Raw genomic sequence first — 14944 nt, forward strand, 5'->3', positions numbered from 1 at the left:
TGCTGCCTCTCAATTTTTTTACCTTGAAATATCCTGAAAATATCCTAAAGCTTGCACCTGTCTGGCATTGCTGTCATTCATTACAGGTAGCACAGCTAGTTATTTACTTATACTTGTTGAATGGCCATAAATTAAATTAAAGATGCTAAGAAATTCTTGTTTAATCACTTGGATAAAGGATTAAACAAGAATATAATTTCTTGGCATCTTCTTTATACCCTCTTTTACCTTGCAGTGTCGACGGTTTATTAATCATTGGACCTCAAACCTTTCACAGGATAAGGGGTCAGCCCTACGCCCCGGTGTATCCAATGTCCTGTAGTGTTGAGTTCTCAAGGCCAGTTTGCCTGCTTTACAGGATGAAAAACCCTAGGATAAACTGGGGGGAAACCCCTACTGTCCACAGCCAAGACCAGCTAACTTGGCTATGGCTGAGGAAGATCCTTCAGCTCCTCATGTCACCAACCTAGGACACTCCTTCCCCCAGGCATATGATTGCGAAGTGCACAGCCACTAGGCTAACCTCATGGGCATCTTTAATTTATCACCAAGTCTAATACTCATATGTTGTCACTATCACAAACTATATTAAGTAATGGTACTTAAGCAGCTAAATAAATTTATTTCCTTTATTTCTGTATGATATTTCCAGTCTGTGTTACGTTAGTTAAACCCTCCCTTGAAAATATCTCCCTCTGCTTATTTGCTAATTTAATTTACCTTCCGATCTTGCTGTGCTGTTTAACATTCCACCAAGTATTGTACCTTATTGAAGTTTGGGCTTCTCACTGAATAGTCTAAAAGCCATTTTGAATATTGTCTTAAATCTCTATTTCAAGAAGATACATTCATCTGTTGTCACTGAGTACCCCTTCCCGTTCTTTGAGAAGATGCTATGTTTCCTATATTTTATTCCAGCCCTGTCTGTTGAATCATCTCACTTATTCCATAATGTTAGATGTGGTCATTTAGAATTGCTTGAAATTCACTTATTCCTAATATATGTTGCTCAGGTCAAAAACCACAGTTTTTTACTCAGCCTACACTTCAGTCTGCATCATCTCTGAAAAATCATCAACAAAAGACCAAATGCAAAAAAAAGGGGGTATGTGGAGCAATTACTCATTTATCAATCAAGCCTTCTTACCCCTTGCTACAGCTATTCAGTGCACCTTCTGCTCTTCCATGCTGCCACCTCTTACTCTTCCCACTGACTAGTACCATCGTAACATTACCAAAAGATAAGGTTTTTCTCTTTATAATAATCAGTTTTTTTAATATAATTATGCCAGCTTGGTTGGCCAAGTGGTTAATGTATTCACTCTTCAGCCAAGAAGTTGTAGGTTTGATTCCTACCCAGGGACATGAATGTTTGTGTTGCGATTGTCCTACTTACTCTATGTGGAAAAGAATCTGGGACCCTACCAATTCTTCTAGTGGAAAGTTTCACTCCCAAAACCCAATGAGGTACAGGAGTGGCCATATGATGTCACATGTGAATAACTGATATAATTATGCTGTGAGAAAAATGCACTTAAATTTTTTATACAATAATATATTATGCTTTGTTTATTGCAATCAACTCTCACCATAACAAACTGATAGGGTCAACTACAGGAATAGTTTGTTATGGTGGAGAATTTCTATACTGAATTTCTTTGAGCATAGCTTTGTATGAGGTCTGTTCCAAAAGTTCCAGGACAATTATTATTATAAAGAAACTGAATAAGCTGGCATATTGTTTTGTAAGCAGATATGTATATAGACATATATGGTAAAACAAGCCTGAAGTCATTGTACCACCTCAGGTACAAATTTAAAGAAGCCTATGAAATTCTAATCAACCACCTTAATCTGAAATAATGGTCTGAAAATCTCAGGAATATGGATGGCACATATTCTTCCCTCATAATCTTTTATTCTAACTGGTGTTACATCCCCCCCTTTTTTATAGATATGTCTATTTTATGACCAAATTATTTCTCTTCCTTCTCTTATCTCACTCCTATTATATTTTACTTTTTTCTCTTCACTTGGGGCCGTATTTTACTATAAGGATATGGTTCGTGGGTTGAAAGCAAAGAGATTCCCACCAGACAATGGCAATTCCTTTGTTTCTGAGCTAATGCAGGTTCTTACTTCAAACTCAGGGAAAATTTCTATTTAGCTGCGCCACCCTAAGTTCTAGATTTTCAACCAGTGAAGAATCAGAGAACCAGTACCGAGCTCTGAACTATATCCTTATTTTCTGAAACTTATAAAAATTAACCCAAGTCTCAAATCTATCCCTATCTCAATCTACAGTCGTGACCTCCCTTCCAAAATACCTCCCGCTATGGTTGGATTTTTATGGGGGGTAGAAAATGATTTCAGGCAAGGCAATTGTTAAATCAAAAGAAAACATTTAATTATGCACTAAACAAATTACAAATTATGAATAATTCAGACATATGTTCACTTCTAAATCAACTTCAGTTAAATCATAAGCACTCAATCTCTCTAATTCAATCTTAACAAGCTTAGGTAACAGTTCCACATGGCACTTGAACAAAGGCGAAACACAGGCTAGTGTCTCAGCACTATTAAGGTTAACTCTGTCATACATTAACTTCAAAATCAATTTCAGATAAATTACACACATTCAATTTCTCTAATTTCTATCTCAAGCAAGTATAGGTATCAAATCCACATAACTCTCAAACAAAAGAATACAAAGATAAATTATACAATTCTACTAAGGTTATGCACTTCACAGACATTCAGGTCATGCTTAAACATTCTACTAAGGTTACAATCACTCTTTCTACACACTTTCATTGAACAAAGAAAAGGTTTCTACATTACCACCCAGTTGGGAACTGCTGAAAAATCATACACATCTCGATACAACTTCACCTTCAGATTTGTTTCTGGTTCCGTTCGACCTGCAGTTTTCTTCTCATCAGACTCGGGCTAGATGAATCTCAGACACTGAAGACACATGCTTGCCTTTCACTGGTTACCAGGTTTAAGCGAAGCTCGACTGTCTATACTGTATACCGGACCTCAGCTTCGCTGAACGAATTTTCTATCGGCAGATTCTCGAGGACTGCTAGGCATTCTTTCCTCACTTGTGGCTCAATGTTTTGCCCAAGGAACCGGGACGAACATCAGGGCACGGAGAGAATGGCTCCCACGAGAGCGGACGACTGACCGGCAAGGGACTCTGGCTGGAGATCCGACGAACGAGAGGGAAAAGGCGCGATCCGGCACTGCGTTGCCTTTTTAAATTATGCACCCCTACACTTCTGTACTACGTCATATCCTTTTCCTTCCTTGCTCACTCCAAAGCACAACTCCTTTCACTAGCACCACATTCTCCCCTATTAATCACTTTGGTGGTGGGGATTTAGTCGTGTGCCTTCCCTTCAGGGTCAACGTGTACTCTGGCGCACGTGCATTGCCTCTGGCAATCAATCTTTGACCCGTTAGACCTTCACACAGTGGTGCACAAACACTCATGTTATTTTTAGCAAAGCTTAGGCAGTGGACTTAATTACAACAAAATACAATATAATATTAAGGGATAAATAACAGAATTCTAAAATTACTAAATTGTCTGGCACCTTTACATTAAATTTAACCTGCTTGACATATTAGTATATGCAAAGTTTTAAAATGCATGTTAAGTTGTGAAGAAATTACAAGTTAACTTCTTTTAGTTTTATTCAGAACTTAACACTGGTCATAATAATTAGGACTGTGGTTCTCCAGGATCTTAGTCATAATTTGTGAATAAGAAACCTCAGCCCTTATTTTAAATACTGATTAGGCTACCACTCTGTATCCTTAACGGTTAATATGAATTGCATCTCTGGCCATATAAAGCACATGTAGCTTTGATGTAGTTTATTTAGTTTGTTTATTATTAGGACTATAGAGATTACTTTAGCTGAAGTAACTAGAACAGGATTACATATGGGAGAGTCTTTGGTGAATGATGAAGTAATAAATAGTATGGGAGTAATTGGGAGTCAACAAAATAAAAGCACAGAAGAAACGAAATGTCGTGATAGTGAGGGGGTAAGTAAAAGAGCGTTGAGTAATGAAACTGGGAGAGTCATGCTGAATAGCATAGAAAATGAGGACTCTTGTTTGGACGTGAATGAAGTTAAGAGTGGTAAAATATATGGTGATTCTATGATTAAGGGTATGGAGAGCAGTATGCCTGAGGAGTGCTTGGCTGGTGGGACAATTGAGAGAGTGAGTGGCTTTAGCAATAATAGTTATGGTGGGTACAAATGACCTGAGTGGTAGTATAAATTGGGTAGCAAAAGATTTAAGAACATTGTTAGATATTGTGAAGAAGAAAAGTGTCAATAGGAGGATAGTGTGTGTGTGTGTGTGTGTGTGTGTGTGTGTGTGTGTGTGTGTGTGTGTGTGTGTGTGTGTGTGTGTGTGTGTGTTTGCTGCCTTGTTTTGACAATTATGAGTTAAGTAGATGAGCGGTGATAATGAATGATATGATTGCAAGAATGTGCAAAAAAAAAGGTCTGGAATTTGTTGATGTCTAGAGTGTGTTTGAAGGAAAAAGTCAGTTGTATGCTAGAGATGGGTTGCATCTGAACATGGAAGATCATAAGCGATTGAAGAAGTTACTGTTTTCTGAACAAGTTGAAGTAATTGGGCAGGGAAACTAAAATTGAAAAGGTTGAGTGTAACAGAGAGAAACTTTAGCAGTGATTGTATATTTGTTGATCCTTATTTGCAGAATAGAGGGGATAAAAATCGGCATGGGTCTGCTGAAATTAGTGACATGTATATCAGTTCTAAAGCCGGTACAAGAACTAAAGGGAATCTGCAATTTTTGTATACCAATGGAAGAAGCATTCGAAATAAGAGAGAAGAATTTTCGGCATTAGTCAGTGCAATCTCACCAAAAGTAGGCATTAGTTAAACTTGGCTGTCAGCAGAAGATGTGGTCACTGGAATTGAATGTGATGGGTACAGTATTTTCAGGGAGGATAGAAAAGATAGAACAGGGGGAGGAGTACTGTTGATGATAGCTGATGTGTTGCAGCCAAAGAAAGTAGTATATCAAAATAATAGACATGTGAATGAGAGTTCATTTGAGGCAGTCTGTGTGAAATAGTGACCAACGCAACCAAATATACAATTGGTTGCTGTTATAAGCTAGGGGGTACAGGTGGAGATATTGAATTAATACATCAGCAAATTAGCAGTGAGTGCAGGTTTAGTGATGATTATGGGGGATTTTAATTATGGTGATATCAATTGGAAGGAGGAAATATCACGTGGCAAAAAGGAAATGGAGTTCATACATCTTGAGGCAAGATAATTACTTGAAACAGCACATAACTGAAGGGACATGCGGTGTGAGAGTGTTGGACCTGGTCATTGGTTCAGAGGATATATGCATAAGTAAGGTATCCTCGTTACCTCCAATTGGTGAGAGCAGTCATGTGGTATTGACTTGGGAGGTTGCAAAATCTGTGGATTTTTCTGTTAAGAAGGAATATATATATATATGGAACTACAGGTTAGGCAATTATAACAAGCTTCGGAGTGAGCTTGCAGCCATCCCATGGCAGAACATATTGCAGGGGAAAGATGTTAGCAGTGCATAGGATAAAATCAGCAGGTATCTGAGGAAAGCAATATCAGATTGTGTCAAGCAATATCAGTAGTATCAAGCTTGATCTGCAAAAAAAATGTTATGGAGAATGTACAAGGAGAAAGGCAATCAGTACACCCATGAGCAGTACAAGGCTCAAGTTAGGAAGGTTACCAGCATAGTAAGAAAAGCTAAATCAGATTATGAGACGACCTTAGCTAATGAAATCAAGGGTAATCCCAAAGAGTTCTTCCACTATGTAGCAAGTAAAAGGAAGAATGACTTCGGAAGGATAACTTTAGTGGGTGCTGATGGTATTGAGGTGACAAATTCAGATGTAATAGTCGAGTTACTGAGTGATCACTTTTCAAAAGTCTATCACCCAAGTGATGATATCTCTGTACCTGTAGCAATAACTAATGTGAGTGAAGTTAAGAAATCAGAGGTATTTAATATATTGCAAAATTTAAATGCAAACACTGCTGTAGGTTTAGATGGAATATCAGCTCGGGTGTTGCGTAAATGTGCAAAGGAATTGTCAATGCCTCTTACTTGGTTATTTAACTTAAGTTTGAACTCTGGTATGGTCCCTAGGGAGTGGAAGGAAGGCAAAGTAATTCCTTTGCATAAAGGTGGCTCTAAAACTGCAGTAGTTACAGACCAATCACCATCTTGGGAGTGGTGGTAAAAGTATTGGAAAAGTTGGTTAAAGACAAAATTCAAGAATGGGTGGATCAGGATATGATACTCTATAGGGGGTCAACATGGTTTTGTTAAAGGTAGATCCTGCCTTAGCAATCTATTAATTTTTTATAATAGAATGACATCTGAGTTGGAGGAAGGAAATGGCTACACAGTGGTATTTCTGGATTTTGCTAAGGCTTTTGATACCCCATGGAACACTGTTATGCAAATTGGAGCAGATGGGAATGGATACCAAACTGGTGATATGGATAGGAGAATGGCTCAGGGAGAGATACCAGAAGGTGGTGTATGGAGGAGCAGAGTCCAGGATGAGGTAGGTGACCAGTCGTGTGCCTCAGGGCTCTGTGCTTGTGCCATTGTTGTTTAATTTGTACATAAATGATATAGGAAATGGCTTGAGGGGAGATATTCAGTTGTTTGCTGATGATGCAAAGTTGGGTAGCACAATAAAAAAAATCAAGCTGATGTTAAGAGTTTGTAGGATGATTTAAATAAGCTGGCAAAGGGTAATGGATGTCAGTTCAACGTGGAAAAGTGTAAGGTTATGCATTTTGGGATTAAAAGATTACCGGCTGTGTACTACATTGATGGAACAGTACTCCAAGAGATTGATGAGGTTAGGGACTTAGGGGTGTTGGCGGATCGGGAGATGAAGTTCAGGGGACGCATTGCTAAGGTGTCCAAGATTACACTTAAGATTACATGGTTATTGAGGAACACACTAACATCCAGAGATAAATAGCTTATTATTTCCCTTTATAAAGCGTTGATACTTCCACATTTGGATTACTGTGCTCAGGTCTGGTCGCCTGGATTCCTTGGAGATGAGGAGGTTGTGGAGAGGGTTCAGAGAAAAGTGACTAGGTTGGTGAATGATGTAAAAAATGCTTGTGGATTGCAGAGATTGGTTGATAGGCGGAGAAGAGGGGGATATGATAGAAACATTTAAATTACTAAAAGGTTTTTATAAGATTGATGCAGGGGAAATGTTTCAGCCGTGTGATAGTGATGGAAGAACAAGAGGTCATCCCTGGAAAGTAAAGAAAAGTGTGGTTAACAAGGGTGTGAGAATGAGGTTTTTCGCCTGGAGGGTGGTGAATGAGTGGAATTCATTGCCTGACTCAGTTGTCTGTAAATGAATTCAAGAAGAAATATGATAGATATTGTTTTGCTAGTTTGGGTCTCCCATGATGAGTCTACTGACTCCATGGAGATACCCATAATAATAATAATTTATTTATTTTACCAGAGGTTTCAGACCAGTATAGTAACAGTTGACCAAATTGGTGATACTTTGGCATACTGTTTGAATTGTATTGTAACTTTTTTTCTCTCTCTCTCTCTCTTATACAAACAGATAGAGGGGACAGCCATGGGTTCACCACTTTCCCCACCCTTGGCCAACTTCTTTATGGAGACTTTTGAAGAGAAAGCCTTAAACTCAGTCCCACAAAAACCTACGATATGGCTTCGCTATGTTGATGATGTGTTCGCTATTTGGCCACGTGGCCCGGATTCACTCCTCTCCTTCCTAACACACTTAAACAACCAACACTCTAGAATCAAGTTCACCCTGGAAAAAGAGAAAAACAGTAACCTCCCCTTCCTAGACACACTAGTCACCCACCAACCTGATGGAACCTTGGTTTTCTCAGTTTATAGAAAACCCACCCATACAGGCAGATACATTCACCAACAATCCCATCACCCCCCCCCCCCCTCACAACAATATGGCGTTATTAAGACACTATTCAACAGGGCAAAAATAATCTGTTCAAATGATCAAGCCCTACCCACTGAACTAAATCACATCTGTGACACTTTCTCAGCCAATGGCTCCCCCCCCCCCAAAAAAAAAGAATCCAAAAAATACTTAAACCAGTTATCCACCCCCCCACCCTTCACAAAAAAAAGATTACTCTAAATCCATCACCATTCCCTACATCCGAGGCACCTCGGAAAAAATCAACAAAATCTTAAAAAAACACGACTTGACCACTTGTTACAGACCATATAGAAAATTGGCATCCCTTATCCGCTCCACTAAAGACCAACCACTTCCCCTAGACCTACCTGGTGTATACCAGGTCCCTTGCAGCTGTAAATTGTCCTACTTTGGCCAAACACGCAGGACAGCAAATATCAGAATCTCAGAACACAAGGATTACATCCGATTTCACCAGTACAGCCACTCTGGGCTTGCAGACCATGCTCTGGATACTCGCCACAGTAATACACTGCAGCAAGTTCAAATATGAAAGACTATTCATGGAATCAGCCTCAGCCCTTAGGAACATGCCAAACCTCAACAAATTTGGATGCATGAGACTGCCCCAAATTTGGGAAACATTTATCAGAAGAACTTCAGCCCAAAGGCCAAGAACTACCAATATAGCCTGCCAGGGGGGCACCATCAGGACATTAGGAAAACGGTAGCTTCAGTTCTCATTTGCTGTTATGTAGTACTTGCGTGCACTTGTCTTTGTATTAAGTTTCCAAGAAGATGGCAACGTGACGTTTGCCGAAATATCGGAAAGTATATATTAAAGGTTATTTAATTTATATTTCCAGTGTACTCTGTCAATTCCTTAATTATTAGTTACCACTCGCTCTTATACACACACACACACACACACACACACACACTCCAGATAATCTTAACATATAGATTGAAACATTGGTAAAACTTTAGCTACTATGTTATTACTCTTAACATAGCAGCTCCCTCCATAATTTTAACAAAATGAAAAAAAGAAATTCAGTTAAATTGCATATTTCTAATTTAGATCTTAGATTTATGTAGTTAACTTTCAAATAAGTACATTATCCCCTCTGTTATTTATATCTATAAAAATCACATTATGAAGGAAAGTCTCATTAAACCTAATGTCAAAATTAGAGATGTTAATATCAGCTCTTTGCTTCATGCAGATGATGTTATACTTCTGAATAAATCTGCTAGAAGTCCGCAAGATTCCCTGACTAAATTGAATAACTGTTGTAATAGATATGGTATGAAGGTCAGCAATAACAAGACAAAGACAATGAAAATAGTCAGAATCACTGAAAATATCAATTCCATTGTGAATGGAGAATCTATAGAACAAATGAAACGTTTCAGCTACTTAGGCATGATTTTTAGTGAAGATGTTTATTATTAGAAATAGACATTTCCATAATTAAATATGGAAATAGACAACAGAATCAACAAAGCTGGTATGGTAGGAAGTCAATTGAATAAATTTATATGGAATAAGAGAGAAATTAGTGAAAACACTAAATTAGCTATATACAAGACAGTGTTCAAACCAATTTTAACTTATTAATCTAAGAGCTGGGTCAGAAGTAAAACACTTGACCAAAGACTAGAGACCACAGATATGAGAGTCCTGAGAAAAATTAGGGCATGAAGAGATATCATCAATGGCAATATCATATTAAAAATGAGGATATTAGGAAAGAACTTGACATTGTCAGCATCCAGGAATGTGTTAGTAGAGCTAATCTCAGGTGGTATGGTCACTTAAATAGAATGGGAGAAGAAAGATTAGCAAAACAAGTGTTCTCTGCCAGTTTGGCTGGAAAAAGACCCAGAGGAAGACCAAGATATAGGTGGATTGATATGGTAAAAAGTGCCTTAGAAGATAGAAATATAAGATCTGATAATGTTGGAGGCTTGACTGGTAACAGCCTGATTTGGAGGAAAATTGTAGATAGGATAATGTAAATTTTTCCTATCTACAATTAATAAAATTTAGTAATGATGTAAATTTTTCATATAGTACTATCATATCCTGTCCACCCCCTGAGGATATGTGGCAGGAATTTGATGATGATGATGCTTTGATAAGTGTGACAATCACCTGAAGGTCTTTGTTTGGCCAGCAATATTTCAAGATTTCACTTTGGAAAAATATAATATTAAAAACTTGAAATATGCAGTTAAGAACATTTTTGAACATCTCTGTATAATGTGTGTTATAAAACACTGTTTTCTCATCTTGTCCTCCTCTCCCCCCCCCCTTTTTTTTTTATCTTGTTTAGCATTTGGAAGTTCAGCATGGATCCCTGATCACACTAGGTTTTACTTTAGGGAGAAAGTTACATCTCTTGAAGATTTCCAGCATTGATCAAGATTTACTGTTGAAAGAAGGATGGTTTTTGGAAGCTGTAAAACTGATTGGTAAATTTGAATTATATATATATATAATTTTAATATAAATCCCACTTATAAATGATTTAATCTATTGTATATTTGTATTAGTACTGTGGTTAGGCTAAGGATTAGGTAATCCTGAAATCTCGTGTATATGTACTTTGCAATCCACTTCAGGTCTTCAATTAAGAAGGTTGGTTTATCTCATGTTTAGGAATGAAATTTATCTACTACCTCTGGACTTTTACAAAACACCCATGCTCATGTTAATTATGTGCATAAATTTCAGAAAAAAGAACCACTTGAATTTGGAGGATATCATTATTGAACTTCTTGCCAGCAAATTGGAAGCACTGCTTCACTAATTCTTTGGCCTTAAAGCACTTCAAATGAAGTTATGCCAACCTGGGTCTTCTCACATTTTTTTCCTCTTGATTTTGTTTGTTAGTACTTATTTGATCAATTGGTCATCTAACTTAATGACATAGCCACACCGTTCAGCCATCTTACTTCTTACAAATGATACTGTTGGATCTGTGAAAGTTGTTTCATTAGTTCTTCATTATATCTGCATTTATACAGACCAGTATTATGATTATAAATTAATCCAAAAAATCTTTCTTAATACCAATTTTGAATTTTTATCCAGATTAAACTTTTCCTGAGAGCTTACAAAATAACCTTTGGCATGGGAATTGCCTTGGTTTTGGAATACTTAAAGATATGAACTTATATCATGAGCCTATATATTCACCTTTTATTTAAGTGCATTTAACCTTCCCATGCGAAAGGCTAATTTCTCATAAGGCTCCCAGGAAAAATTAATGTTGCTAAAATCAAAATCGATTTTATATCCATTTTGATATATCTATTATAAATACTTATATTTTGCCAGAATGAAGGCTTTTAGGCTCTTATTTTATTAAGTTTCTTAATAATTTTCTTTCAAATATATTTTCTGTTTTCTTCCTTTTGTTGATCAGGTGTCATCACAATTGCAGGTGTAACATTGGGTATAAATAACTTAGTTTTTCTTTTGATTTACTTGATGATAATTTTGGGAGTTGTAAGATTCTAAAGTGTACTTTTTATATAATTTATATAATCCTTATATTAGATAATTGTGCATATTCAGTGGTTATTTGATCATTATTCTGTTTTGTTCTCATATAGGTAATGATAGACATTACCTATCATTAAAACAAGTCACTATTCATTGCTGTTTCTTATCATTACTTATTATACTTTCCCTGATGATTGCAACGTGCAGTAAAATATTAGAGGCAATAAAGCTTTTTCTACCCTACAAGCATTAAATTTAGCAATTTTCATGAATTTTTTTAGTACGTGATATTTTTTGGTTGTCCATTAGCTTGATTTCCTCTAGCTAACTGCTTATTTAATGTTAGGTATGTTATGTGGGCAATACTAATCTGAATTAACATATGATCCAATTTAAGATGTGCAGTTTGTATTCTAGAAAATAGATTATTTTTTTTTTAATGTTACCTTAATTTGATATAACATGCGCACGCACGCACGCGCGCGCACACACGCATTATGCTGTGGACTAAAAGTCGAGGGATGAACAAATTAGTAAAAAAACTATTTATCTGAATGCACAACTAGTTTTGCCTTCTTAGAATAATATGCTTTTATAATATGTTTGTTATATGTTTTATATTATGTTTATAATATGCTTTTATAATGCATAATATAAAAAGAGAAATAAAAACTATATACATTACAATAGAACAACTGCTATAAATTAAGTTGCAAGCGAATTGCTGACATTTAAAGGCATTCTGGATACCATAGTATTGTTGAGCACCTCACACAGGCATGATGTCGCATATGCCAAAGTTGGATAGCTGAGGAGTGACAATTACGAATGTTTATAGCTGAGGTTATTATTAAGGTGGACCAGATTTAGGACAGTGTTTGTCAATTCAGTAATTCTCTGAAGCTCATCATAGCATCTAAAAATGTTTTCTGATTTGTTCTAGACCACTAGATGAGTGATAGAATCTTAATCATCAGGGGTAGAAGAATTAAGAACATAATTAGATAAGAGTGCAGGCTCTAGTTTTGCCATATACAAAGTCTTTTACATGTTCTTCCATATGCAACTCAATGGATTTCTCAGTCTGACTAAAATACAGCACACTGCAGTTACACCAAAAACAATAAACTTCTAGATACTTTAGGCTGTCATGTTTCAGTTTAGGTGTACCAAGTAAGTAACGGAGTTTGGTTAGAGGAATAAACAAAGTACAAATTTTGTACTTAAAGTAAAGGATGCTATTGTATTTGTCTCTACATTCAAAGTAGCTCTTTCCTTTTCTTGTAACTCACAAGTCATTGCATCATTACCATGAGTATCTTGATTATTTGGTGCAGAACTGTACATTAATGTGGATGGTGGTGGCGGCATTATAAAATCTGTAATAGACTGGTATCGCTTGGCTGATTCCTACCTTTCTACTTCTTGTCGCTCTTTGCATTTCAGTGATCCAGAGGTATGCTTTTTCTTTTCCATGCTGGTAGGAGTAATATTCCTGAAATTAAAACTTAATTAAAAATAATCCACGTTGAGAAAAATGAACATCTACGATTACAATTATGCCACAAGAACACATCAATGGAAATATGCTTTATAGATGCATCTATTATTAACAACAATTTTAACAATCATAGTAATTTTAACTATAGAGTAAATGAAAGATATCATTATTTATTGAACTTGCATTATGCATATATATATATATATATATATATTATTTACTATCTACTATCTAGTATTTTTATACTAATTTTATACAATGAAAGAAAATACATTATATTTAAATTAAAGGGCATAGTGCCACAGTATATAAAAAATATTAATTGAATACATACTTTTTATAAAACACACCAAGCACAAGTTGAAGAGCTGACAAAGCACACTTCGCTCTCACATGACCCGAATCAGAGTATAAAGTATCCTTGAAAAATGATTTTATTAAAAAATTTTTTAATAAAATAGTAATACAACGTAAATTTTAGCTGCATACAGTAATAATATTGGAACTTTTATTATATTTTCAAGCTACTAAAAGGTCATTAACATTTTTAACATATTGTCTAATGCATCGGTTCCCAACTGATGGTAAGCGTACCGCTGGGGTTACGTGCTGGGGCTGTTCAGGGGTACACAAAAAATAATCAGTAATTGCGGGAAAAACAAGTAAAGTAAAAACTATTTTATATTAAGATAGGCACTGAACAAAACCTGATCCAGACAATAATCAAAAGGAAACTACATCTATTTGGTCATATATATAGACTGAATGATGAGAGAAAACTAAAAACATTGCTGTTTCGAATAATTGAAGGAAAGAACAAAAGAGGAAGACCAAACAGAGAATGGGGAGATCGTCAAATGGTGCGGAAACTCTATACACAAACTGAGTCATCTTGCACAAAATAGAATACAATGGAAGAATCATATCAAGATGGCAGCAGACACCTATGGGCATTAGACCCATGGTTTTTGATGATGATGAGGCACTGGAAAAAAGTGTCTGTATTTAAAAACAGCTATTTTAAAAACAAGGGGTACAATTCATAGAAACAGAACCGGCGCTAGGGTCTTTGCCGCCCGAATGCAATTTCTATCTAAGCGCCCCTGTAACGATCCGGGCTGTGTGGTTCTTTAACGATAATAAAAATTTAAATTATTTGAAATTTCTTAAATAAATTTTGACCGAACAGCCACATATTAGTTCGCTAAATGTAACGAACCGGGGTGTTGACTAGGCAGGATAATTGTTAAAAACCCGAATATTCAAAAAATTCTCAAAAGTTAAAGTAAAATTTGATAAAGTCACTTCACTTTAATCATTGAATATAATGATACAGGGATTATAGCCTTCTCACCGATCCGAATCGCTAACAAAATTAAAATGAATTTTAATTAAAGTTAAAGTTTATTTGAACTAAAGTTTAAAAAATTCTTGCATTTTACAAGTTACTAAATTCTTAGTAACTTGTAAAAATTGTTTAATATTTTTTATAAGTGGAACTATCTTTTAGGAAAATAAAAGAAACTCAAGATAGATGAGAAAAGAATTCAGAAATAATTAGAACATTTAATATAAGTATTCAAAAAATGATATCTTTACAGAATAACAGAAAATAAATTAAATTACATAAATATACTTAATTTTTTTTATTAAAATTTTAGGGGTTTTGATTTCATATTCACAAAATTAGAAATAATGGTCTTAACGTCTAATTCCGCACGTATATCGTTTTCAATAGCTATTAACGCCAAGCTAACAAGCCTTTTTTGTGACGTACTTGTTCTTAAGTAGGTTTTAATCAATTTCAACTTGGAAAAGGAACGTTCACCGCTCGCTACACTAACAGGTAAGGTTAACAGTATTCTTAAAGCAATTGAAAAGTTAGGGAAAGATAAATTATTGGAC

The 14944-nt window shown here is 35.8% G+C and overlaps 1 protein-coding gene across 1 annotated transcript in view; it reads left to right on the plus strand.

The window, feature by feature from the left end:
• Positions 1–14944, plus strand: part of LOC150095553 (proteasome adapter and scaffold protein ECM29) — a 691438-nt gene that overhangs the window by 255965 nt on the left and 420529 nt on the right. The window contains exon 18 of the mRNA XM_090409825.1: positions 10364–10502. Within this exon, the coding sequence (XP_090265951.1) occupies positions 10364–10502 (139 nt within the window). The remainder of the gene's footprint in view (positions 1–10363; positions 10503–14944) is intronic.

This window comes from Typopeltis vanoorti, chromosome 20, assembly GCF_054136105.1.
Source record: "Typopeltis vanoorti isolate ZY-2024b chromosome 20, IOZ_Tvanoo_1.0, whole genome shotgun sequence".
Lineage (NCBI taxonomy): Eukaryota > Metazoa > Arthropoda > Arachnida > Uropygi > Thelyphonidae > Typopeltis > Typopeltis vanoorti.